Here is a 25,482-nt window from a genome sequence, read left to right on the forward strand (position 1 = left end):
GAGAGATTATCATACCTCTGAATAGATTCTGATTTACCTTACTGCTTAGATCTTCTTTCTCCGAAGTACATGTAGGATGCATTTGAGTTCCTTTGAATATTTGCTTTGATGAATGTATGTTCCTTTTAAATGTTGATCAATTTGGATTCCTAGAAAGAACTTGAGTTCTACCATCAAACTCATTTCAAATTCTGCTTGCATTGACTTAGCAAAATCCTTGCACAATGAAGAATTAACAGAACCAAAAATAATATCATCAACATAAATTTGCACAACCAGAATATCATTCTTAAAGGTTTTGCAAAAGAGAGTTGTGTCCATTTTCCGTATGGTAAAATTATTTTCCAAAAGGAAGTTACTTAGTTTATCATACCAAGCTCTGGGAGCTTGTTTTCAGACTATGTAACAACTTTTTTAGTTTAAAAACAAAGTCAGGATTTTGAGAGCTTTCAAAACTAGGAGGTTGATGCACATATACTTATTCAGAAATATATTCATTTAAGAATGGACTCTTAACATCCATCTGATAAAGGATGATGTTATTATTGATTGCAAACAAAATTAAAAGATGAATAGACTCTAACCTGACAACTGGAGAAAACGTTTTTGTATAGTATAAACCTTCTTGTTGACTATAACCTTGTGCTACCAGTCGAGCCTTATTTCTGACAACCTCACCCTTCTCATTGAGCTTGTTTATGAAGACCTATCTGGTTCCAATGACATGGAAACCCTTTGGTTTCTGAACAAGATCCCAAACGTCATTTCTGGTGAATTGATTCAGTTATCCTTGCATATTCAAAATCCATTCATTATCCAGAAGAGCTTCATCAATAGATATGGGTTCTATCAGAGATACCAAACCTAGAAAAGTCTTTTCAAAAGGTTTGAATGAAGATATAGTTATGACTGGAGCATTCTTATCTCCCATAATCAGTTCTTCAGAATGAGGGGTTCTTGATCTACTCTTCTTCTGAAGAATCGGATCAACAATAACTTCTGGTTGAATCGTTTGCTTCAGATTCTTTAGCTTTTCCTTCTGAGTCTTTTTCTTCAGAATCAATATCCTTGGATTCTGAAGATTGATCTTCAAATCTGCAAATTTCTCAACTAGCTTTGACTTTTCAGGGTCAAGCTTATCATTGACTCTAACATGAATTGATTCTTCGACAAATCGTGTTTCAGTGTTAAAGATTTTGTAGCCTTTAGATTGTTCATAATATCCTAACAATAAACACTTTTGTGCTTTAGAATCAAACTTGTCAAGATTCTCTTTAGTGTTCAACATAAAACATTCACATTTGAAAGGGTGAAAGCAAGAAATGTTGGGCTTTTTGTTCTTCCACAATTCATAAGGAGTCTTACCCAGAATAGATCTGATAGAAATCATGTTCTGAATATAACATGATGTGTTAACTGCTTCTTCCCAGAAATGCTTAGCCATGTCAGTTTCTTGGATCATGGTGCGAGCCATTTCTTGCAAAGTCCTATTCTTCCTTTCTATAATCCCATTTTGCTGTGGAGTTCTAAGACATGAGAAATCATGGGAAATTCCATTTGCATCAAAAATATTTTCAAATATTTTATTTTCAAATTCGCCACCATGATCACTTCTGACTCTGACTATTTTGTAGTTCATTCATGTTTGCACTAGTGAGCAGAAAGTAGAGAATACAAAATGTGACTCATCCTTGTGTTTTAAGAACTTTACCCATGTCCATCGACTATAGTCATCAACAATGACCAATCCATACTTCTTTAAATTGATAAAGGTAGTTTTCACTGGTCCAAACAAATCAATGTACAAAAGTTATAATGGTCTAAAGGTAGAAACAACAGTTTTCGCTTTGAAAGATGTTTTAGAAAACTTGTCTTTCTGACATGCTTCACAAAGAGAATCTGAAGCAAACTTCAAGTTGGGCAAGCCTCTGACTAATACAAGCTTATTTAGCTGAGAAATCTTTTTCATGATAATATGGCCTAAACATATATGCCATACCCATTTCTTCTCATTAACAGACATTAGAAATTTTATATTTTGATCCTCAAGATCAGAAAGTCTGGTTTTGTAAATGTTGTTCTTTCTCTTTCCGTTAAAAAGGATTGTACCATCTTTCTAACTAACACCCTTACAGGACTTTTGATTAAAAATTATATCATAACCATTGTCACTAAGTTGACTAATAGACAATAGGTTATGCATCAGACCATTAACTAAAAGAACATTAGTAATAGAAGGAAGTTTACCGTTACCAATAGTTTTGAAGCCAATGATCTTTTCTTTTTGGTTTTCTCCGAAACCAACGAAGCCTCCGGGATTAAATTTCGAATCTTGGAAGATAGACCTTCCGCCCGTCATATGTCGTGGGCATCCACTATCCAGGTACCATGACTGGCGTTTCAGATGAGTTACTAAGGATGTTTACAACATAAATTATTTTATCCTTAGGTACCCATTTTTTGGGTCATCTCTTGTTAGTTTTCACAGAGTTTCTTACAACTCTGGATATTTTAGAAGAATAATCATGGGGAATTTGTGCATGATACTTAGGTTTCAAAATCGAGTTCTTACCATTTGTATGTTTTTGTGTCTGTGCAAATATATCAATCTCAGTGCCAGCAGACACGAAATGCATATAGAGAGGTTATTGTTTTAACTTTTGAATTTCGTCAGGTTTTATAGTTTTTGTACACCCTAAACCTTTATTTCCATTTCTTATAACTCCATAGATCAAAGAAGGCATTTTGATTCTATCTATGCTTTTAGCTAGAAAGTACTGGAATGCTCTATCATATCTAATGACGCAATCAGTACCAGAAGCTTCTGAGAATATTTCCTCCTCTAGTTTTGAAAAATTTATTTTCAAAGCAGAGTTGTTACTTTTTAAAGAAAATAATTTTCATTTATAGAGGAAATATCTTTCTCTAGCTCACTGCAAGTTTCAGAAGCAACTATTTGGACTTGTTTAAGGTCCTTGTATTTACTCTGAAGACTCTGGTACTTTTCCAGCATTTCAGAGAGACATGATTCAAGATCAGAACGAGATAGGTTAGAAAATACCTCTTCAGAATCAGAGTCGGATTCTTATTCTAATAATACCTTGTCTTTTGGTTCTTCAGAACCTTCAGGATCATATGTAGTTGCCATCAATGCAACGTTGGCTTTTACTTCGTCAAAATTTTATTCTTTGGATTCTGAGTCATCCCATGTGACCATCAACCCCTTCTTTCCTTTAGATAAATTTTTCTTAGACCTTCTGTCCTTTTTTTAAACTTAGGACAATCATTTTTGTAGTGGCTTAGCTCCTTGCACTCAAAGCAGATACCTTCTTTTCCAAAACCTGCTTCTTTTGTCCAAACGAAAAAGCAAAACAACCAGCAGTCCTTCTGGCTCCTCTGAACTTCCCTTGACCATTGCGCATGTGCTTCCAAAGTATGTTTACTCTCTTTGAGATTAGAGACAACTCATCATCTGAGTCTGCATCAGATCCTTCTGATTCTTCCTCAGTTTGGCAAACGTTTATCTTCTCAGGCTTAGACTTTAAGGCAACAGATTTACCTCGCTTCTGAGGTTCATCTTCCTCGAGCTTAATATCGTGGCTTCTTAAAAAACTAACAAGTTCTTCAAGACTGATATTGTTGAGATCCTTTTCCAACTTCAAAGCAGTTTGCATAGGTCTCCATTTTTAGGAAGACTTCTGATAATATTCTTAACATGGCCAGCTGTAGAGTATCCTTTATCCATAACTTTCAGTCCTGCAACAAGCATTTGAATCCTTGAGAACATAGTCTCAACTATTTCATCATCTTCCATTTTGAACGCCTCGTACTTCTGGATTAAGGCCAAGGTCTTTGTCTCCTTTACTTCAGCATTCCCCTCATGAGTCATCCTCAGAGAGTCGAAAATAGATTTGGCAGAATCTCTATTTGTTATCTTGTCATACTCAATATAAGAGATAACATTTAGCAATATAGTTCTGGCCTTATGATGATTTTTGAAATATTTCTTCTGTTGATTAGTTATAGCACTTCTTCCTATATTATCTCCTTCAGCATTAACTAGGTGAACGTAGTCATTGACTACAAGATCCCAAAGATCAACATCGTAACCAAGAAAGAATTTTTCTATTCTTTCTTTCTAATAATCAAATTTCTCACCATCAAATATTGGTGGTTTTGCACTGTAATGATCTCTCTCATTGTTGTTAACAATGTTAGCAGCATTAGGAGCGGCCATTGTTTCTCATACAACCTGGATTGGTATTGAACACAATGAAGTGTTGATAAATCTTTTATCACAATCAGAACCAAAGATCTTATACTAATTGAAGATGTCAAAAATATAAGAAATGGGGGTTTGAATTGGGTTTTACAAAACAAAAGCTTTTTCCAAAACAAGAACACCACTTAAATAGTTAATAACAAGGAGATAAAAGCCCAAGTATTTTTATCATGGTTCGCTTGAACTCAAAGCTACTCCAGTCCATTCGTCAAAGTGATTTTTCCTTATGCACAAGGATTTAATCCACTATAATCGACAAATTACAATAATCATAAAGAATAACCTTCTTTGTGTTCTCAAGGATCCGACTATACCCTAGTCTCCTTAAAGACTCAAACAAACAGTTTGAATAATATTTTGTGTGTTACAAGTTGCTTCTATACAAGCAAATTTTACACAAATGATAAACAATTACTTAAAGAAAAACTGTGTACAAAATAATGATAGCTTTTCATAAAGAAACAGGCTTCTCAAAATTTTGTAGCACCAACGTTTTCTTCAAGTCTCCAAGTCTCACTTATATAGCATAAGAAGAAGACCGTCGGAGGGCAAAATGGGGAAAGATCGCAGAGCAGTTGTCCACTGTTGGATGATGAAAGGAGTGATACTCTGTACTGCCATCCACCCACAAAATCAGTGAGAGGTGTGATGTATAATACTGTCCTCTGCCCATGATATCAGGTAGTAGAGAGGATATTTGATTTGTACTATATACTATTTGATCACGTACCCATTTGATCTTATCTCAAAGTTCATTGGCTTCAGATTAAAGTTGATGAATCATGAAAATAAGAAACATAAAGTTGGATTCATAAACTTCAGAATCTTTGGTCAGAACCTTGACAATGTCAGTAGTATGGCTTGAGATCTTCAGTACCTTCAGAACCTTCAAAGTCTTCAGTATCTACAATCAGAACCTTGATAACTTCAATAGTTTGGCTTGAGATCTTCAAAATCTTCAGCTACGTAACACAACTTCAGAATCTTTCCATCCTTCAGAAGCTTGGTGATCAGAGTCACGTTCAGAAGCACAAACTGAGAGAACGTTGTAGCAGCAACATAACATCTCCTCAGAAGTGAATCAACATAAAAGCAGATAGATCATTGCAGCAGTAACATTGAACATCTTTCAGAACTTCTAATAACTAGCACAGAAGCAGATTTGGAACTCATTGTTCAGAAACTGATGATGTTGCACGTCATATACTCATAACCAGAACTGCCTGTTAAAGCTACACAATAATAAACCATTAGGGTATCATTCTCACACAAATACAATATTGTTATTATCAAAACTCAAGGTATAGATGCAGAACCAAATCCTGTTCTAACATGCCTGATCTTTGGTAATCCTCCCATGATCTAGGAGTCTCCCCTTATCGAAAGATGTAGCAAACACGAGACATCGTCGAGTGTGATAGACATTTCACCAAGCGAGAGATGAAATGATGAGGTCTCCGAGTGCCATCTATCCATGAATTCATTAAGCATCATGTGGTTGACCGTAGTATAAGTGGTCATGCACAAGTCCTTCAGGCCAGATAAGGATAAAACTGCCTGAAACCAATCCTCATTCAGCTAAAGAAAGCCAACAATCTTCTGTTTGTGGTTAATAAACTTTTGCGGGTCACACTCCTGGAAAATAATCAATGTCAGAAATTTATCAATTAAAATTAACGTAAAAAAATAATGAATCCAACTAATGTTACCTCTCTGTCCCAAATATGTCTGGTAGTATGGACTGGATACAGAGGCAGAAATGAAAAATCAACTAGGTATCCTCCAAATGCCTCTAGCTCGGCATCCGCAGTAGCCTCATCCTCCAGAGGTGACACTAGATCAACAACATCAACAATATGAGGCAGGACTGGATCAACAATATCTATAGTAGGAGGTGACACTGATGAAACCTGACGCATGCGGGAGGATGGAGGGAGTGATGCGTCAGATGGTGAATCTCGTCTCCTACAGGAAGAAGAAGATGGAGTTTCATGAGGAGAAGCACGATTCCCAGAAGTAGATGGCTCTGCCTGACTAGAGAGACCAGAAGCCTCCGGAACCTGTTGACTCTTCTCACGCTGCACTGATGCATGCTGAGCAACCCTTCCGTGCCTCAGTCTATCCTATATATCAACCATTATGCATGTAAGTTAAAGTAAAGCAGACCATTAGTGCATGCAAGCAACACACAAGCAAGAAAAAAAAATACTACAAGAAATTTCGAAGATGCATCTCTGGAATCTGGGAAACTAAAACGTTGAAAAATTTTAGAGATGCATCTCTGGAATTTTATGCAACTCAGAAGTTGCGTCAATGGTGTCAATATATCCCATGCAATCTCAAAATATTTTATTTTTATCATCATTTTCAGCCAACAAACATCTAATACACTATGTCTGAACTGTCTTAAATACTATTTCTATTTATTTCTAACTCTAATCATCGATTTATACTCATTTACACGAAAACACAAAAATTTATTGAAAATTCAAAAAAGTTACAAGAAATTGATGTTTTAGATGTTAAAGATGATAGTTGAAGTTCGGTTAAGCCTTGATGATTGAGTTTTGAGTTGATATAGAGAAAAAATTGAGAGTTTGAAGAATGATTTTGAGAAAAATGAGAAATGAGAAAAGAGAATGACTTAAGGCGATTTAATCTCCAAAATATTTCAGAATCGAATCTTCGAATATTTTAATGATAATCTAATGAAATTTATATTTTTTTATGATGCGTAAGAAACATAAAGATGCATTATAAAATCTCTCATCACAGTGAGTTGATATGACCAACCAATTACAAACAAACCCCTTTGATGATTTAATGAGTGAGTTGACGAACCAATTACAAACAAACCCCTTTGATGATTTAATGAGTAAGTTGGTATACCAACAGATTACAATAATTATACATGAATTAAAAATATACTTTCAGAATAGAAAGTATAATGTCCATAAGAAATAACTCTTCTGACAAATATATTCAATTTTGTCTATCAATTTCCAAAAAACGTCTCTTTGCATTTATAAAAAGCAATTTAAATTTAATATATCCAGCTACAGACACTGAACTCTGAAACCAGAATCACTCCGTAGTTTCAATGTGACACAACAAGACAACACAATCTAATACACAACAAAACTCACGTGAAAACAATCCAAACCGACAACTTCCATTTCTCGTAAAATCTTTGTCACCTTAAACTCAATCTTTCTTCTTCTTCTTCTTCAATTTCTCATAACAACAAGAATGGGTTCTGTTTCGTTAAAAATCGGCGATGGAACAGCGAGATTCAAAACCTCAACAATGTGTTCCTCAGCTCTTAACATTCTCATGATCCTGTCTGTCATCACCACCAATCTTTTCGCTCTTTACGCTTTCACTTCTTCACCAAACCTCATCCAAACCGAAGAACAACTTCACCGACAACCACACAGAAGCTTCTCCCTCATCTCAGAGCAAGTTTCGTTAATTCTCAGAGAAATCGATAAATCTCAAAAGAAGCTTGCCCAGATAGAAAAACAGCTTCTCGGCTACGAAAGTTTCGATCTTTCAAAACCCAACATTGCAAAAGAGCTCAAACTGTTTCTCACCTCTCATAAACTTCCTCTGGGTCGAGATTCGAAAACCGGACTCACTGAAATGGTTTCATCGGTTGGTCATTCATGCGAGAAATCTTCTGATTTGTTGTCTCGTTACATGAATTACAATGTGTTTGGTAATTGTCAAGACGATTCGAGTTTAGCGCAGAAACTGATTCTAAAAGGGTGTGAGCCTTTACCTAGAAGAAGGTGTTTCGCGAAATCTGTTTCTTCTAAGGTAAAATTTCTTCATCCTTTTCCGGTTTCACTATGGAAGCCTGTTAGTAACAAAACTGTGAATTGGAATGGTTATAGTTGCAAGAGTTTCGACTGTTTAAATGGTAGGAAATTGAATAGAGATTGCTTTCATTGCTTTGATTTGGTTAATGGATATGAAAATCAAAGATTTGTTAAGTCTCGGAGTAAGAATGATTTTCTTGTTGACGAAGTTTTGCAATTAGGAAAAGATGGAATTAGAATAGGTTTTGATATCGGAATTGGTTCTGGTTCGGGATCTTTTGCGGCTGTTATGGCTGAAAGGAATGTTACTGTGATTACTAGTACTCTTAATGTTGATGCTCCTTTCAACGAGTTTATCGCGGCGAGAGGACTTTTCCCGCTTTACTTGAGTTTGGATCATAGGTTTCCGTTTTACGACAATGTGTTTGATTTGATTCGTGCTTCGAGCAACATTGCTGAAGATGTTGGCGAGAAACAAGAGAAGTTTGAGTTTTTGATGTTTGATATCGACCGAATTTTGCGGGCGGGTGGTTTGTTTTGGCTTGATAATTTGTATTGTGGTAATGAAGAGAAGAAAGTTGGATTGACTAGGTTGATTGAGAGGTTTGGATATAGAAAATTGAAATGGGTTGTGGGAGAGAAGATTGAGAGTGGTAAGTCTCATGTTTTTTTATCTGCTGTTCTTCAGAAGCCTGTTAGAGTGTAAAGAGGTGAGAAAATGTTTGTGTGAATGAATTTGGTTTAAAGTTGTAGATCTCATAAGAAGAATTTGAATAAGTACTTGAATGATGCTTGTGTTTCAAGTAATGTAAAATGTTTATTTTGTAGTGATTGTTAACTTTATTAGAAAGCTTAAAGTATATTATAATTTCTTTTAGTCTAACAAGTTTAGTTTAGTTAGATTAGGTCAAATATTTAATGTTATTCTTTTAAGTTAGATGTTTTTAAAAAGTTAGCTTTCTTTTTAAGTCTATAAGTTTATATTTTAAGCCTTATGTATTTCATAATTTGTTTTGATATTATTATTTTATATATTTGCTCTTGTCCCTTAGAAAAAAGATTCTTGCTACATTCTTTTGAGTTCTTGAAGTGCCATTGAGTTCACTTTTATTTATTAAATAGTTATTGTAAATTTTTATTTTACATATGTAAAAATTACAATTTTTTATTTATAAAATTGAAGAAAAAATTATTATTAATATCAATGTTATTGAAGAACATTTTACAAATATTTTAAGTAAGATTTGAAGTACATTCTTTAAAATTATAAAATTAAACTTTTATTGCTGAATTGACATCTATTATACACATAAGTTGAACTTATATATAGTTTGTTTATATTATGAATTATGAATTAAACTTTGGCTACTATTAAAATACTAGGATTGATAAGAGCTAATACCTGATGAAGCATCACAACGAATTTGGTGAATCAGTTCTCATTCCAATCAATTTATGTGAAACTCGTGTGATACACGAAACGATACTAAAGAGTCTTTATGCTACTATTAAAAAACTAGGATTGATAAGAGTTAACACCGGATGAAGTATCACAATGATTTTGGTGAATCAGTTGTCATTCCAATCAATTTATGTGAAACTCATGTGATACACGAAACGATACTAAAGAATTCTCACGCGTCAGCCCTCACCTCCAAAAAGAAAAGAAAGAAAATGGTTATGTCTGTCGTTGCTTCAATCGACCATTGATAGTTTAAGAATCAACTATTAAACATCACCATCGATGTCAATGAGCTATTGTCGAGCACCACCATCGATGCTAACAACTTCATCGTCAAAATCACCATGGACCAACAAACTTCTTTGTATACTCACAATATACACATGCTTTACACAACTTTATCAAACTTGTAATAAGTATTTTCAACTTTGGTATCCGAATATTTTTTTGATCATGGTGCGTTAGTGGCTCTAAGAGGTCTAGGGTTATTCCCTTTAGATCGTCTGAGTAATCATATTAAAAAGGCTCTAAATGACCAAAATTAGTGTAGAAAGAACATTTATAAACACGGTGATTCAATTTCTTCCTATTTTTAGTTATATTTTCATATAATCTATTTCAGTAAAAATTTATTCCATTTTTATTAAAGAAATGCATTTGATTTGATAGGATGAAATCGTGTTTTTCTTTCCCATTAGTAAATTTTTCTTTCCCACAAGAATCACATTTAGTTAATTTTAAGGATTCACTTCTTATGCTAGCAGTTACTTTACAAAGAATCTTATTGCTATTTTCTAAGAATTCAACATAATCCTTTAGATCCATAATGTTCTTCTCTAACTTCACATTTTCCTTAGCGGGCTTAACACTGAGTTTAAACAATCGATTATGAGATAGAGAAGTTACCTCACAAGTATTTTTTTCGCCGGAGACTTTTAAGCATACGTGTTCATCCTCTTCGATTGTCTTTAATGATTCCTTGGGAGATTTCTCATATGAATCTTTAGAAGTATTGTTTAGGATGTTGTTGAAGTAATTCTTGCATGAGACTTCATCTTTCTCCCTTGAAGAAACTCCAAAGACTATGCTTGATGAAGCTTTTTCATCATATTTCCTTTCAAAGATTATACTAACCAAAGTTTCTTCATCATCTCTATTGTTTGAAGCAAATATTCTTCTTGATGAAGCTTCTTCATTATCAGCCAATGATTCTTCGGAAGATCGTTCATTTACTGAATTTGTTCTTTCACACGAAACCACAGGGGTTAATGTTACTTCTTCTTCTTCTTTTTCTTCAAAATCACCTCTTGATGAAGTTCATGACAATTCTTACAAATTCATTCCTCCTTTCTTCAACAACTTGTTGATTTTTTCAAGGATTTCTTCTTTCCTAGATTTTTATTGAAAATAACAAACACTTTCATTTCTCGATTTAAGGATTTGATCAGACTTCTGAGTTCAATTCTTAACTCTTAGATATTTGTCAGAAATAAAATTTCTAATATATCCTCAAAGGTTTCTAATGGTTAAGCACCACTTGTGAATATAACTTTCACATTTATTTGATGTTTCAACTTCCTAGGTTTTTGTGTTCATTCCATCTTGTTTGAAACTTAGAGAAACTCCCTAAATCATTTCAAGAGTGTCTCAAACTTCCTTGGTGGACTGGCAAGTAAAAACACAATAAAATAATTTGCAATTTAAAACATTTTTTATGACACCATTGGAGTTTCTCAGTCGTGAACAAAAGAGATACATCAAAGAGAAGCTAAGAGATACATCCAAGAAGTTTCCAAGAGAAAAATGGATGGATAATTTGTGGTCTCTTTGAGGTCTTGGTGTAGGAAAATATTTCAACTAGTATAATGATGATAATATCACGACAAGGGCTACGAGCACAATGACTCATGGATTTAGCACAATCAAATTAACAATAACTACAAACTTGATGGATCATAAAAAATACACGAAGGAATCAAATGACATGGAATCCTTTCTGATCATTTAGGTGTAAAAACATGAATAAAGTTAATGTATGGATCATGGCACAACCTATATAACATACATAATTATGCATGCAGTGTTCATCTCTTCTACTCCCATGCATGTGATACCAATCTCTTAGATATCAAAGGCATATTTGTCACTAAATTGAAGTCATACTCATCAATGGATCGAAGTCATATTCGACACTAAACTGAAGTCCTGCCTATCTCTGATGTACTCCACATGCCCTTATTTATAAGCAAAAGTCTTCTAATATTTTTGTCCTTAAATATAAGCAAATATCAACAAATCTAGGTGCATTTAATGCTTTTATTCCAAAAGTATCCATGCGTTAATTACTTAATATTATTAGCGGAAAACAATTTAATTGAGGGTATATTAGTAATTGTGTTATCTCTCTCACATGAAATCAAGAAAATTAAATGCACTTAACTATATTTCTTAATAAGCGTGAAATTTATATTTTTTACTTATAAATCAGGTTGGAGTAGTACATGATGCATAAATGATATAATTAATGCAAATCGACATCCACAATCCTCCAACTCCAATCCTCGTCATTGGACAGAATTCCTACGTGTCATTGGCTCTTTCGAACATAAACACATCATCATTAAATAATTTCTAGTGTTCTACTGAACCTAAAAATTTCAACACTGATTCTTTCGAACCTAAACGTAAATCACATCAGCATGAACTTGCATCCTAACTTTAACAACTTAACTCATATACATATTATAAAGACATTAGAACAAAGTCATAAAAATATTCTCATCTTATTTCACACAAATATATCATCAAATATTGGACTTATGTCCTAAAACATTAACAAATTAATTCACATAGCATCTTATCAAAACAACATAAAAATCATGTTTCCGACTAGTCATACATCAGATTCGAATAATTATTTAAAATATCAAACAGAGTCGGAATCAAGAAAATGGATATGTTTCGGAAATATTAGAGAGTCTATTTTAAGACTATGATTTTTATTTTAGGACTTAAGGTTTCAATCGGTACAGTTTAATGAGCAATAGGAACTGGTATAGACACTAGGAAGAATATTTTGTCGAAACTGTAATCATTATTTCTCCTACTAAACTTAATGGAATGATATGCTTATTAAGCCTAATATGTATGACATTTTGTATATTTTTTTATTATATAATTTTTACTCTTTAAGGACTTATGTAGAGTGAGTTGTGCCCAAATTTCTAATAACATGTCAAATAGTTGCGTTGCAGAGTTTTCAAAATATTAACTGAACTTGCAATTCAGTTTTATATCCTTTTCCACAACGGAATCGGTCCAAATCGAAGTTCATCTCGTGTTAAATCTTGCTTAATTTATAGAGGTCTCAGTTTCATTTTTTAAAAATGTAGATAACTAAAGTTATAGGAAAATGACTAACAGTGTATATAAACTCCAAGTTGCATAAATTATTCGACATATGGTAACAACATTACTTAACCACCTATTATCATGGCTAATCATACTATACCATTGGTTCGAAATCTAATTTCTTAAATTAGGTAACACTTATGCTAAATTGCAACACTAAACTCATGTAATATACACAATTATTACTTTCCATAATATTATTCATATAAACATCGTAAGAATATATCATATTCACAACATCATTCACACAAATAAACATCATGGAAAATTACCATAACCACGACATCCTCTACACATTTAAACCTCATGAAATTCATTATCCTAAGAAATATTTATGTCTTCTCTTTTTAGTGCAACTGACTGCACTCCAAACGGACTTATGAAACTCAAGTTATGTGTGAAACAAGATGACAAATACTCATGTATTTTTTGCTATTTATTCGGCTTTTTTTTACTTATTCGACTTATTTCGACTTATTTCAACCTATTTGACTTATTTTAATTTATTTTGACTTATTTCTCAATGTATGATTTCCAATTTTCTATGTTAAGATTTTGAGAATTTTGTTATTTCTAGTGAACTTTCTTCTATTATGATTCTAACTCAACAAATCCCCAAATTACCAACCATCAATAACAATAACACTTTAACTGAATAACAATTTCTACTCATATCTCTTATTTATCAAATTGATCACTCATGTACATGAATCAATAATTTAATCTATAACAATAAATTAACAGGAGTAACAATTAACAATTCAATAGAGAACTCTATAAATATCAATGATGAAATTTTAATATATAGAATAGCATTTACTCATATCAATTTAACAGGGAAATATATATATATATATATAATATATATATATATATATATATATATATATATATATAATATATATATATATATATATATATATATATATATAATATATATATATATATTAATATATATATATATATATATATATAGTCAGGATCCAATGACATCAATGTGTCAAACTTAGAAATATGATACCTCCGATAACTCTTGACCTTATGTCCGTATAACAAAATATACAATTGGATTGAAAGCTATTATCATATAGATCATGCATTAAAATTTCACATCAATCAAAAACCATTTGATATGTTAAAGAGAATAATAAAAATTAACGAGTTTCATGAAGTTTTGTAAGACGTTCGTTTTTATATATCTTGTTAACATGCCAAATATTTATGATTGATCTTGAATTTTATAGACATGATCTATATGATAATAACTTTCAATCCAACGGTAGGTTTTGTTATACGAATATGCGGTAAAGAGTTATCGGATGTATCATGTTACTAAATTTGACATTTTGGTGTCATTTTATATATATATATATATATATATATATATATATATATATATATATATATATATATATATATATATATATATAATCATTGGAGTTATGCTCATACCCTAAAATGATTCAAATATTTCAATCAATTACGAAAGTAAAACGGGGTTAATGGAATCCCCATTATCATGAGGCTTAAACATCAAATGTATAACAATTCCCACTCCCCCTGTTTTTTTAGTACACTCAACAGAGCTTCACATTTTAAGGAGAACGATTTGTTGTCGATGAATGTGAGATGACAATACAGAATGTGCATGCAAGGGATGTGATGAAACTTTTAAGCTATGATTTATCACCCTACTCACAATTTCAGTTCGAAGTTGTCAAGATAGTAATGACATAAATGGTTTGGGACAAATTAAGATACAAGGTGTAAGAAGAACACTCTCGAACATTGAGAAGTTATTGGTTATGTGTTGGAATAATTTTAAGACATTGAAAATGTTTGGGTACAAGTACATGAATGCTCAGTTTGTTTAAAAAAACATTGGTAAGGAGGGGTTTATTAAAAAAAGTACAAAAAATGATATCCATAATGATACTAAGATATTTCTTGAAAATTGGAATTTATCAAACATTAAGGTGGCTTTGACATATGTTTTTGGTCTTAAGAAGGGTATTAGTCAAACTACGAAAAAGGGTCTAGAAGGGTATGATCAAGGATTGGTAACAAGTACAAGGTCTGTTATTGTGATCCATTACATGTGCCTAAACCAATTCTGAATGCCACAATGAAGGTAATCACACATAACATCTAAAAATTTAAGATGGCTTTGTTCAAGAAAGGGGTGAATGCTATTAGAAGTAATTCATATTTATTAGTTGTACTATTTTCTTAGCCCCTAAGTTTGTTAGAGGGTATTTTAGTATTTTATCATATTCTAGTAACCCTAGTTTTAGCTTATAAATAGGGTGGCAATCATTGTAACTTTTGTCATATTTTTGTAGCCGTCATTCTTAATATAATATTTCCATTCATTCTACCTTTGCACCAACAATTGGTATCTAGAGCTCCGGTTCGGATTCATTAGGGAAACACGGGAAACACGAGTGAACGTGAGGTCTTGTGTGTTTGATTTTGATTCTTAGATTCGTGTTGAATCTTGAATAAAATCTGATCAGAATTTTAATTCGGTGGGTTGGGAAACACTGTGTGAGAAATCTGAGTGTATTGTGCAAGGTAGAAAGATGAACGGAAACGGCAACATGAACACCAAACTTCCAGTATTTGACGGTAAAAACTGGAATCGTTGGATGATCCAAATGCGTGTACTGTTCGGTGCTCAAGATGTTCTAGATCTTGTCACTGATGGTTATGTTCCGGTAGCAGCAGATGCGATGGATGAACAGAAAAATGCGTAGAAGGAAGTAAGGAAGAAGGATCAGAAAGCATTGTTCTTCATTCATCAATGTGTTGATGTAAATGTGTTTGAGAAGATTGCAGATTCAACGACAGCAAAGGTTGCGTGGGACACACTGGTTAGATGTTATGGTGGTGACGTATCAGTGAAGAAGGTGAAGCTTCAGTCCTTGAGAAAGCAATATGAGAATCTCAACATGAAGAATAATGAGAAAGTTTCTGAATACATCTCCAAAGTGATTCTGATCACTAATGAGATGAAAGCGTGTGGAGAAACTCTTTCTGAAGAAACAATCATGGAGAAGGTATTGAGATCCCTTACCTCTCAATTTGATTACATTGTGGTAGCAATAGAACATTCCAAAGATCTGAGCACCATGAGAATTGAAGAGCTGTAGAGCAGTCTAGAAGCGCAAGAGTTGCGTTTGACTGAGAGAACTTCTGAAAGGGAAGTAGAGCAGCAGGCTCTGAAAGCAACTTCTGATAGGAGGTATCAGAAGCAGTCAGAAGCCAGGAGAAGATGTGATGGTGGTCAGAAGTCAGAAAGCTCAACCTCTAATAGACAAAAGAATGCTCAGAAGGGAAAAGAGAAGTATGACAAGAAGAAAATCCAATGTTACTGTTGTAAGAAGTTTGGTCACTTTGCTAGAGACTGTTGGTCAAACAAGGAGAGAAAATCAGAAGAAGCAAATATAGCCAGAAGTTCTGATGACGAATCTGTGCTATTGATGGCCTCTGAATCTGATGATATGGATCTGATAGACTGGTGGTATATGGACACTGGCTGTTCAAATCATCTTACTGGAAACAAGAAATGGCTGGTTGACTTTGACTCTGAAAAGAGGACAAAGATCAGATGTGCTGATGACAAATATCTTAATGCAGAAGGTATGGGAAATGTCAGAGTGATTCTGAACAATGGGAAAACAGCATTGATTCAGAACGTGTGGTATGTACCTGGCATCAGAAGCAATCTGATGAGTGTGGGACAATTAATTGAGAAAGGTTTTTCAGTTACCATGAAGGACAATCTTCTGAAGCTGTATGACTGCAATCAGAAGTTGATTATGGAGTCAGAACAGGGAAGGAATAGAACATTCAAGGTGAATGTCAGAACTGCAAACTCAGAATGTCTTAGTGCAACAAGTGCTGAGAAGGAGAGTGAGCTGTGGCACAGAAGATTTGGTCATTTGAATTTCAGAAGCTTAAAACATCTGAATTCAAAGAAGTTGGTACATGGAATTCCTGCAATTAAAAAGCCTGAAAAGTCATGCAAAGTTTGCATGGAAGGAAAACAACCACGATTGCCATTTGCGTCAGAAACTGCTCCAAGAGCAAAACATGCATTGGGAGTTGTACGTTCTGATGTGTGTGGTCCATTTCCAGTAGCATTGATTGGAGGGAATAAATACTTTGTGTTATTTGTTGATGAATTCACAAGAATGACATGGGTATCCCTTATTAAGTTTAAACACGAGGTGTTTGATGAATTCAAGAAGTTCAGAATGAAGGCTGAGAATCAGAGTGGTCAGAAGTTGAAGATTCTTAGAACTGACGGTGGAGGTGAGTATAACTCCAAAGAGTTCCAGAAGTTCTGTGAGGAGAATGGAATTGAGCATGAGGTTACTGCTCCTTATACCCCTCAACACAATGGTCTTGTTGAAAGAAGAAACCGCACTTTGCTTGATATGGTGAGAAGCATGCTAAAGGAGAAGAAGCTTCCTCAGAAGCTCTGGGGAGAAGTTGTTGCCACTGCAACGTATGTACTCAACCGATGTCCTACGAAGAAGTTGAAGGAAATAGTTCCAATACAGAAGTGGACTGGAGATAAGCAAAGTGTTAGTCATCTGAAGGTGTTTGGTTCTGTTTACTATAAACATGTTCCAGAAGCCAGAAGACAGAAGCTGGATGATAGAAGCAAAGTGATGATTCTAATAGGGTACCACAGTACAGGTGCATACAAGCTCTATTGCCCAGAAACCAACAAAATTGAATTCAGCAGAGATGTGATTGTGAAGGAATCAGAATCTTGGAATTGGGATAAGTCTCAATCTGATTCTGATGTTAGAACTCCTGAAGAAAGGTCAGAGTTAAGAATTTCTGAAGTTGGAGTAAACTCTGACGTTGATTCTGATTCTGATAGTGATTCTGACTCTGGAGAAGACTCAGAAGATGAAGGTGACTCTGATGATCCAGACTCTGATGACCCAGACTCTGATGGTAATCCAGATTCTGGTGGCAATTCAGACTCTGGAAATATGCCAGCCCCTGAAGATGGTCAAAGCTCTGGAGGAAGTCAACCATCTGAAGCTAGAAACTCTGAAGCTCAAGACTCTGAACAAGTTCAGAGACCACAAAGAATCAGAAACATCCCCAGAAGATATGCAGAATTTGACATGCTGCAAGACACTGAAGTAGACTCTGAAGGAGAAGTTATTCAGTGTGCCATGTTAGTAGACTCTGAACCCATAAGTACAGAAGAGGCTCTTAAGCAGAAGCTCTGGCTGAAGGCCATGAAAGAAGAACTTGATGCTATAGAGAGAAACAAGACTTGGAAGCTGACAGAACTTCCAAAAGACAAGAAAGACATCAGCGTCAGATGGGTTTTCAAGCAGAAGTTAAAGCCAGATGGTTCAATTGGCAAACATAAAGCAAGGTTGGTAGCCAGAGGATTTCTACAGAAACCTGGGCTGGATTACTCTGAAGTGTTTGCACCTGTAGCAAGACATGAAACAATCAGAATGGTGATGGCAATAGCTGCTAACAGGAATTGGCCTCTGATGCATTTAGATATAAAATCTGCATTTCTGAACGGTCCATTAGAAGAAGAAGTTTACGTGTCACAACCTTCTGGATTTGTGAAAAAGAATCAGGAAGGGATGGTGTACAGATTATACAAAGCTCTATATGGATTGAAACAAGCGCCCAGAGCTTGGAATCAGAAGATTGATTCATTTTTCAAGAAGCAAGGCTTTCAGAAATGTGAGATGGAGTACGGTGTCTATGTTCAGCATACTTCTGAAGGAAATATGACTCTGGTATGTTTATATGTTGATGATATACTGCTGACTGGAAGTTCTGAACAAGAGATAGCCAAGTTCAAGAAAGTTCTGATGAATGAATTCGAAATGACTGATCTAGGCAAAATGACATACTTTCTAGGGATGGAGTTCAGATACTCTGAGAAAGGTATTATTTTGCATCAGCTCAAGTATGAATTAGAACTTCTGAAGAGATTTAATTTGAAGAATTGTAAAATTGCGGTCACACCTTCTGATACAAATCAAAAACTGGATTCTGACTCTGATGGAAAGGATGTGGACGCTACAACCTTCAAACAGTTGGTTGGTTCTCTGAGGTATTTGTGCAATACCAGACCTGATATTTGCTATTCAGTTGGGATGGTTAGTAGGTTCATGAGTAAACCTAAGTGGTCCCATTACCAAGCTGCTGTCAGGATCCTGAGGTATATCAAGGGAACTCTGAAGTATGGAGTATTATTTCCTTCTGGAAGAAAGGATGAGTCAGAACTTCTGAGTTATTCAGATTCTGATTGGTGTGGAGACAGAGTTGACAGAAGAAGTACGTCTGGGTACTTATTCAAATTTCTGGGAGGTTCCATTTCTTGGTGTTCCAAGAAGCAACCTGTTGTGGCGTTGTCAACTTGTGAAGCTGAATACATTGCAGGTGCTGTTACTGCATGCCAAGCTGTGTGGATTCTGAATCTATTGCAGGATCTGAAGATTAAAGTAAACAAACCTCTGAAGCTGATGATTGACAACAAGTCTGCAATCAATCTTTCCAGAAACCCAGTGTTGCATGGGAGAAGCAAGCACATTGAGACCAAGTATCATTTTCTGAGACATCAAGTTCAGAGGGGAGTGTTAGAAGTTGTACACTGCAGCACTCAGAAACAGTTGGCAGATGTTCTGACGAAAGCTATCAAGACTGATCAATTTCTCAGATTAAGGTATGGAATTGGTGTTACAAGTTTTGATGGAATATGAATTAAGGGATGGTATTAGAAGTAATTCATATTTATTAGTTGTACTATTTTCTTAGCCCCTAAGTTTGTTAGAGGGTATTTTAGTATTTTATCCTATTCTAGTAACCCTAGTTTTAGCTTATAAATAGGGTGGCAATCATTGTAACTTTTATCATGTTTTTGTAGCCGTCATTCTACCTTTGCACCAACAAATGCAATATATGATACTTGTTTTAGTGTTGTCACCGGAAATACCATAAAAGGTGGTATGATTACCGTTGTTGAAGTGAGACAGAGTAGTGTGGGAAGTCAAGATATTTCTACAGTATTTGAGATAAGAGTAGTTCATTGCTTGCTAGTCACTTTTTACCAAATGAGAAAGAGTTGGCAGCCTGTCATGCTCGGATACAAAGTGACAAAGCATCCACTAATTCCCGCAAGCATGTATGTTTGGTGTATCCTTCATAAGCATTTGCAAAAAGTCTCTTCCACTGATTTCATTAATCCAAAACAAGGATCACCGGATAATGTCATTGTATTACTCGGTGCTGATCCAACAATGGGACCCAAGAGACCCCAGAGAGCTACAACTTGTGTCTACTGCTGAAATGGTTTGCTTAGTTTTCATGGATTGCTTAACTTTATATTAGATAGAGGCAAGTTTGATGGATGCAAATTTCAACACGGGGATACGATTGTTTTGAAGAGGTGGGTATTGATGTTTTGAAGGGGTGGGTATTGATAGAGATTTGAGTATGAGAGATATAGAAAAATAGTTATTATCATAATATACACTAGGATTAGGATATATGATAAATAATGAGTGGGGTGTTAGACGATAGTTCTAGATTTAGAGAGGGTGAATAGCTTTCAAGTTAAAAATTTATCCAAAAATTTGACTTAGAAAATTTTATGGCGTGAAAGAAAGTTTGAAATATTTCTCGGATCAAAAATCGTTTAACCGAATCTACTATTGAATAGTCTGAATATGCATAAAGGTGTCATTGTTATGATAATAATCCACAAGTCAATCAACAACAATTAAGCACAACTAATTGAATACTCTACAATGTTAAAAGTCTATCTCCAATGATATCCACATACAGAAAATTAAGTCAAACAATTTGTTGAACACTTGATATGCGAAAAACAAAGTTTGGAATTTTATATGGTGTTTATTGTTCTAAGAAATTTAATCACAACCAAATGGTTAGTGATCAAAACAACAAACACAAGATTCAAAATATAATCAAAATTAACATTCAAACTATGTTGATTCGATAATCAAAGCAATCGACAATTTGTGAATCGAAAATAAAAAAATAAAAAAAAAGAGAGAGAGAGAATACACAAGGATTTGTTTAGGCAGTTTCCTAATCGGCCTTGTTATGGGTATGGTTGACCTCAATTCGAATTTGAACTGAGATATTATTATATTAAATCTTACTTTGCAAATGTATGTATAAAATAGATGAGAGATAAAATCCCACAAACCATAAGATTGTTCTTGACTCTAACACCTCCAAAATTTTGATCAAATATTGATCAAGACACCAACAATGCCGCTTCAATTCACCTGTTGTTGCTACTTCCTTGCACGACCTCCTTGTCTCAAGGCTTTCACCCGGCTGAATTAATATCAAGCGCACACTTGTGGAACCCAAGATTTGTCAACACAATCCATCGTTTCACGCTAATCCCTTGCACAACACACCTAGTCTCAATGTTTTCACTCGATCAGATCCGAATTGCACAATCTTGTCCAAAACCTTCAAACGCTAAAGATCTTGAAGGAAACCCCCACCTCATTTTTCTGATTTGAATCCTTCAAAGATCTCAACCCAATATTCTCAATACAACAAACTTGATTGGACGTTATCAATCCTAATCTAGATGGCACCCAATCAAAAAATGATTATATGTAGTTTGATTGTGTGTATGAATAGATTGAATTGAAGATGATGAGATGCTTTGAAGTTCTGGATTCATGTAGGTTTTACTCACTCTAGAAACCTTATTAGAGAATGATGCATGTATGAAGTATATATATGCATGGGTGAATAAGAGCAAAAAGGAATGCAATGAACTTTGAGAAAATATGAAAATATGCAACAACAAAAATCATCGTATAGGTTGACCTGTTGAAGTCATGTGTCGACCTGTACGAGGCATAGGTCGACCTGTTGAAGCTCATGTGTTGACCTATCAATGCCATGTGCCTCTTATGTATCGACCTATGGAGTCAACACATGAAACAGAAGGTACAGACTTTGATATTGTGGTATGTGTGCCGATCTATGGCACAAATGTGTCGACCTATAATCTAAAAACTTTCATTATAGGTCGACCTGTCTTGGAATGTGTCGACATGTCTTGCAATATTTTTATGAAACTTTGTTTTTTATGCATGTTTAATGCATGAGACCTTTTTAAAGATGTTTCTAAAGACTTGTATGCTTCTTAATGTTGAAATGCACATAGAGAATAGGCGAATACCGTCCAGTGTGCATAAATGCTAAAGAATCCTAGTTTTGACATCATACAAAACACTCCTAGCGAAACTTCACGGAAGATGCATTCATATACTCCCCATTTTTTTATGATGGAAAAACCCGAGACGACGTGTAAGTAATAAATAGCTTCCCCCTTTGAATATATGCATTCCCAACTTCATCTTACTTCTCCCCCTTTGACAACATCAAAAAGAAACTAAGCAAGTGATAAGAAGTATCTTGAATCACACATAAACCAAAACAACACACAAAGGCGGTTTGCAAAGATAAGAACATAAGTACGATAACACTCACATAGAATGACATACATATTGAAAGAAAATGCCTAAACATAAATACACACATGTAAGGCAACAATAAAACATGATTGTCACAATGAATGTTAAATAACATAGCACAAACATGAAATATGAAGGATACAATGCAATCAAAAACTCTTGAGTTGCTACAAAAGTTGCACACAATTACGTGATGTATGCCTTTGGTACTCCTGAAATGGTGCACACACATGTGCTCTAGCAAAGCGATAAATATTTATCACCACACAAACCAAAAACAAAGATGTTATCATAACAATGACACACAACAAGAATTTACTAACATTATAACATGTTCAATCAAGTTTCATGCAAGAATAGATAACAAGTCAATGCACCAAGAGCATATAGAGAGAAAAGCACAAAGTCACTATAAGCATATAATTGACATACATCAATAGACATTTTTGGAAGTGAACATTGATGAACTAACTCAAACATCAAGAATATCAACCATTTGGAACACAAGTAGCGTGTAAAGATAAAAACTTACTTACAAAAAGGGAAAATGGAAAAAGGAACTATATTATCTTTCTTATGAAATGATTAAGGACGCACTCTATATTTCTTGACATCTACATCCTTACTATTTTCATTATTTTCCAAGTTTCAATTTATGGACATAAAAATGTCAATAAACTTTACATCTTCCATACCAAATCTCTTTAGTCAGTCGTTGCAATATTTGATTTAACACATCAACGACCCTTCATTGAGTTGTTTGATTTGAATACCAAGGAAGTAATTCAACTCCCTCATAAGGCTCATCTCAAACTCACACTGCATAAGCTTAGAAAACTCCTCTACAAGTTATATGTCAATGGATCCAAAAATAATATCATCTACATAAATTTGAAATCTTCTGAGCAAGGATAAGCTAGATACAACATAACATACATGTGAAGATATTTAGATAAGATCACTACAATCATTTTAAAAGAAACACACATTGGTTATCACTTGAAATTTTCAGAAGTGAACACTCATAACATATATCATACACAAAATAAGTCATATACCTTTGAAAAATAAATAGGCAAAAGAAAGAACTTCCTTACAAAGCGAAAGTTGAAAAGATATTACCTCACCGTATGAATGACGGAGGATGCACATGCATTCCACAAGAAACTCTCGAACGAAAGTTGGAATAAATGAAAAATGTGTCATACAACCTTTAGACAACAACGATCTTACCACTTTTCTCTTTGAAAAAGTACTTGAAAGTATGATTAATAATGTATCCAAGAAGATTATTGATTTGATGATCATTGGAGGTTCTCCAAGTCAAAGATAAATCATCCACTGTAGCTGGACTTTCAACTTTCTCTTTTTCACAATCATTATCTTCTTTCTTCTAACGTTCCACCGCTTTAGGCTGATCAATTCCTTTTTCGGTTTCATTGAGAATGTATTTTGAATATATATATATATATATATATATATATATATTATATATATATATATATATATAATATATATATATATATATATATATATATATCATGAAAAGAAACACATACCCCGACACTTCTCGGATACAACATTAATAGTAATCAACATATTTTTACTAATTAAAGAACACTAGAAGTTGATTCCTTTTGGTCACATAACCCTTATTCCTTTCCACAAAGTCAATGAAATAGGGAGATGTAACACGTCACATGTCTTGATATCCAAAATAAGATCTTATACTCTCTTCATAGATCCAAGACATTTATCCTATAAAATCAACAACAAGTGCGAGGTACCCAATCTTCATTGGATCCTTGGGGGTGAGTGAAAACAAGGTTGCATTTGGGCAACCATTGAAAGGCTCCTTTAGGAACTAAAAGTTTCCTAAATTTGCATTTTTCAATAGTATGACATTTCTTGCAACATAGAAACAAGACAAGATATGATGAGATGTGCCTTTGCTATTAGACTCCTTTTTAACAAATTTATGTTACTTATATGAATGGTTCAAAGACCTTTCATACATAGACGGATCAATAGCATAAGCAATCTTTGGTCGTAACTCTTTGTCTAATTTGACTTGAAGAACATTTATCTCTTTTTGCCAATTATGACAAGATTCACAACCAAACCTAGAAGGTTGTTCACCCTCATTCTTGTCACTTTGAATATCTATCATAGATCTCTTAATAGCTTCCAACTTTCTTTCGGATTCTAACACTTTACCTTCTAATTGCAAAAATATCTTTTCATGTGAAGCTAATTTCTTAAAAGCATTTAATTATTCTCTATGAAGATTATCAAAATCGTCTTGTAATTGAGAATAAGATAAATCACTAGTAAGCTCGAGTTTATAAGGACTTACTTGTTTCTTCTTCCTTAAATTTTCCATAAGACATATTCGGGTCAATTCTACACTTGAAGTGGAACTTTCATCGCTTGAGGAATCACTTGTACTCTCACAAGCTACATAAGTTCTTCTAGATTTACTAGACTTCTTGTGATGCCCTATTTCTTTGTCTTTCTTATTCATGGGACATTTCGGTCTATAATGATCAATTTCACCACAATTATAACAAGAGCTTCTAAATTTATCTTTACTATTCTCACCATCTTTTGAAGACTTAGACTTCTTTCTAAATTTGTATAAGTTTCCTTCGAAGTGTTTTGCTTTATTCTTCCGAATATACCTTTGGTATCTCTTGACAAATAGCCTAACATCATCATCATCGGAGTTGTTGTCATCCCTTTCTTCACACTCACTAGGCTCATTCTCTGAGGACTTTAAACTAGAAGTCTTTAGAGAAATGGACTTTTTCTCTTCCACATTGACTTTACCTTTCTCTTTATTCATCTTATTTTCATACTATTTTTCATGTTTTTCCAAGCAAGTGATTTTTTACTCATGTTCTTCCGATTTGCCAAACAAGGTAGTAAGATCAAGTGTTTTAAGATCATTCGCCTCTTTAATCGCGGTGACCTTGG

At 34.1% G+C, this 25,482-nt stretch overlaps 1 protein-coding gene across 1 annotated transcript; it reads left to right on the plus strand.

The window, feature by feature from the left end:
• Positions 1-7,296: 7,296 nt before the first annotated feature.
• On the plus strand, positions 7,297-8,971 carry LOC127085002 (probable methyltransferase At1g29790). The gene has a single exon (XM_051025560.1). The coding sequence runs from the start codon at positions 7,532-7,534 to the stop codon at positions 8,807-8,809; it is 1,278 nt and encodes a 425-aa protein (XP_050881517.1). The 5' UTR covers positions 7,297-7,531; the 3' UTR covers positions 8,810-8,971.
• Positions 8,972-25,482: the final 16,511 nt, after the last annotated feature.

This window comes from Lathyrus oleraceus, chromosome 5 (genome assembly GCF_024323335.1).
Source record: "Lathyrus oleraceus cultivar Zhongwan6 chromosome 5, CAAS_Psat_ZW6_1.0, whole genome shotgun sequence".
Classification (NCBI taxonomy): Eukaryota; Viridiplantae; Streptophyta; class Magnoliopsida; order Fabales; family Fabaceae; genus Lathyrus; species Lathyrus oleraceus.

Bases quoted from the DNA above. Each gene is read 5' to 3' on its own strand.
- LOC127085002 (XM_051025560.1), top strand. From the start codon at position 7,532: ATGGGTTCTGTTTCGTTAAAAATCGGCGATGGAACAGCGAGATTCAAA.